This window comes from Mycteria americana, unplaced genomic scaffold (genome assembly GCF_035582795.1).
Source record: "Mycteria americana isolate JAX WOST 10 ecotype Jacksonville Zoo and Gardens unplaced genomic scaffold, USCA_MyAme_1.0 Scaffold_39, whole genome shotgun sequence".
NCBI classification, from domain to species: domain Eukaryota; kingdom Metazoa; phylum Chordata; class Aves; order Ciconiiformes; family Ciconiidae; genus Mycteria; species Mycteria americana.
Window position 1 is genome coordinate 436,289 of NW_027445626.1, and position 1,641 is coordinate 437,929.

Consider the following 1,641-nt stretch of genomic DNA (forward strand, 5'->3'; position numbering starts at 1 on the left):
CCAAACACAGGGAGAACATAAGGAGAAAAGACTTTTTAAAAGACCAATTCCTTGGACATTTTAGTGGCAGCCACTTGGGAGGAAGAGCCCAAGCTCCAGGGACTGCACCCAGGAGATGCCCTTTTATTGAAGAGCTGCTAGTGGACAGGTCACAGCTGACACAATGTGGTGCTAGGGTCAGACCCAACAGGATAAAGCCTCAAGAGAAGTAGTATCAACCTAGAAAATTATATGTAAGTAGAATTCTTACAGGGAAAAAAGCAGACTGCTGGCCTAAGATAAGCTCCGGGACATGTGAAGTGCTGGGAGGCAGGTTGTTGTCAGTGACGCTACGGCCATTGGGTCAGTTTCCATAGGGCATCCTTGAGCTCCTTGTTCCTCATGCTGTAGATGAGGGGGTTGACTGCTGCAGGCACCACCGAGTACAGAACTGACACCACCAGGTCCAGCCATGGGGAGGAGATGGAGGGGGGCTTCAGGTAGGCAACCATGGCAGTGCTAATAAACAGGGAGACTATGGCCAGGTGAGGGAGGCACGTGGAAAAGGCTTTGTGCCGTCCCTGCTCAGAGGGGATCTTGAGCACGGCCCTCAAGATCTGCACATAGGACAGCACAATGAACACAAAACACCCAAATGCAAAACAGACACGAGCCACAAGAAGCCCAGCTTCCCTGAGGTAGGTGTCTGAGCAGGAGAGCTTGAGGATCTGGGGGACTTCACAGAAGAACTGGTCCAAGGCATTGCCTTGGCAGAGTGGTAGTGAAAATGTATTGGCAGTGTGCAGCACAGCATAGAGAAACCCACTGCCCCAGGCAGCTGCTGCCATGTGGACACAAGCTCTGCTGCCCACAAAGGTCTCATAGTGCAGAGGTTTGCAGATGGCAATGTAGCGGTCGTAGGCCATGACAGTGAGAAGAAAATACTCAGCTGATATAAAAAAGAAAAAGAAAAAGACCTGGGCCACACACCCTTGGTACGAGATGGCCCTGGTGTCCCACAGGGAATTGGCCATGGCTTTGGGGACAGTGGTGGAGATGGAGCCCAGGTCGAGGAGGGAGAGGGTGAGAAGGAAGAAGTACACGGGGGTGTGGAGGTGGTGGTCACAGGCTACGGTGGTGATGATGAGGCCGTTGCCCAGGAGGGCAGCCAGGTAGATGCCCAGGAAGAGCCAGAAGTACAAGAGCTGCAGCTCCCGTGTGTCTGCGAATGCCAGGAGGAGAAACTTGGTTATGGAGCTGCTGTTGGACATTTGCTTCCTCTGGGTATGGGGGCCTGTCCAAAGAGGAAAAGGCAGTGAAGTGTTAGGACACACAGCTCTTAGCAAAACCTGCTGCATTTCTCACAGAAACACACCCCGCCAGCGTCTCTCTCTCCTTCCAGAAAGACCTTCATGCAGCTGCCTGGCTGCAACTCTCTTTCTTGCTGGCTGAGGGCCCAACGGGGAGCAGGGGATTCTGCTGTGGGCACCGGAGGAGTCAGTCCTGCTGTGCACCAACAGGCAGAGAGAAACCAGGAGTGACCTCTGCTTAAATCCACTCATGAAATCAATGCCATCTCAGAACTATCCCTCCCAACTCACCCGACTGCAGAGGAGAGCTGTGGGGGTTTGGTTTTGTTGCGGTTTCTTTTGTTCCTGTTCC

The 1,641-nt window shown here is 53.0% G+C and overlaps 1 protein-coding gene across 1 annotated transcript; it reads right to left on the reverse strand.

The window, feature by feature from the left end:
• Positions 1–308: 308 nt before the first annotated feature.
• Positions 309–1,337, reverse strand: LOC142403566 (olfactory receptor 14A16-like). Its single transcript, XM_075489813.1, has one exon. The coding sequence runs from the start codon at positions 1,335–1,337 to the stop codon at positions 330–332; it is 1,008 nt and encodes a 335-aa protein (XP_075345928.1). The 3' UTR covers positions 309–329.
• Positions 1,338–1,641: the final 304 nt, after the last annotated feature.

Coding starts and splice junctions, on each gene's coding strand:
- LOC142403566 (XM_075489813.1), bottom strand. CDS start 1,337: ATGCAGCAGGTTTTGCTAAGAGCTGTGTGTCCTAACACTTCACTGCCT.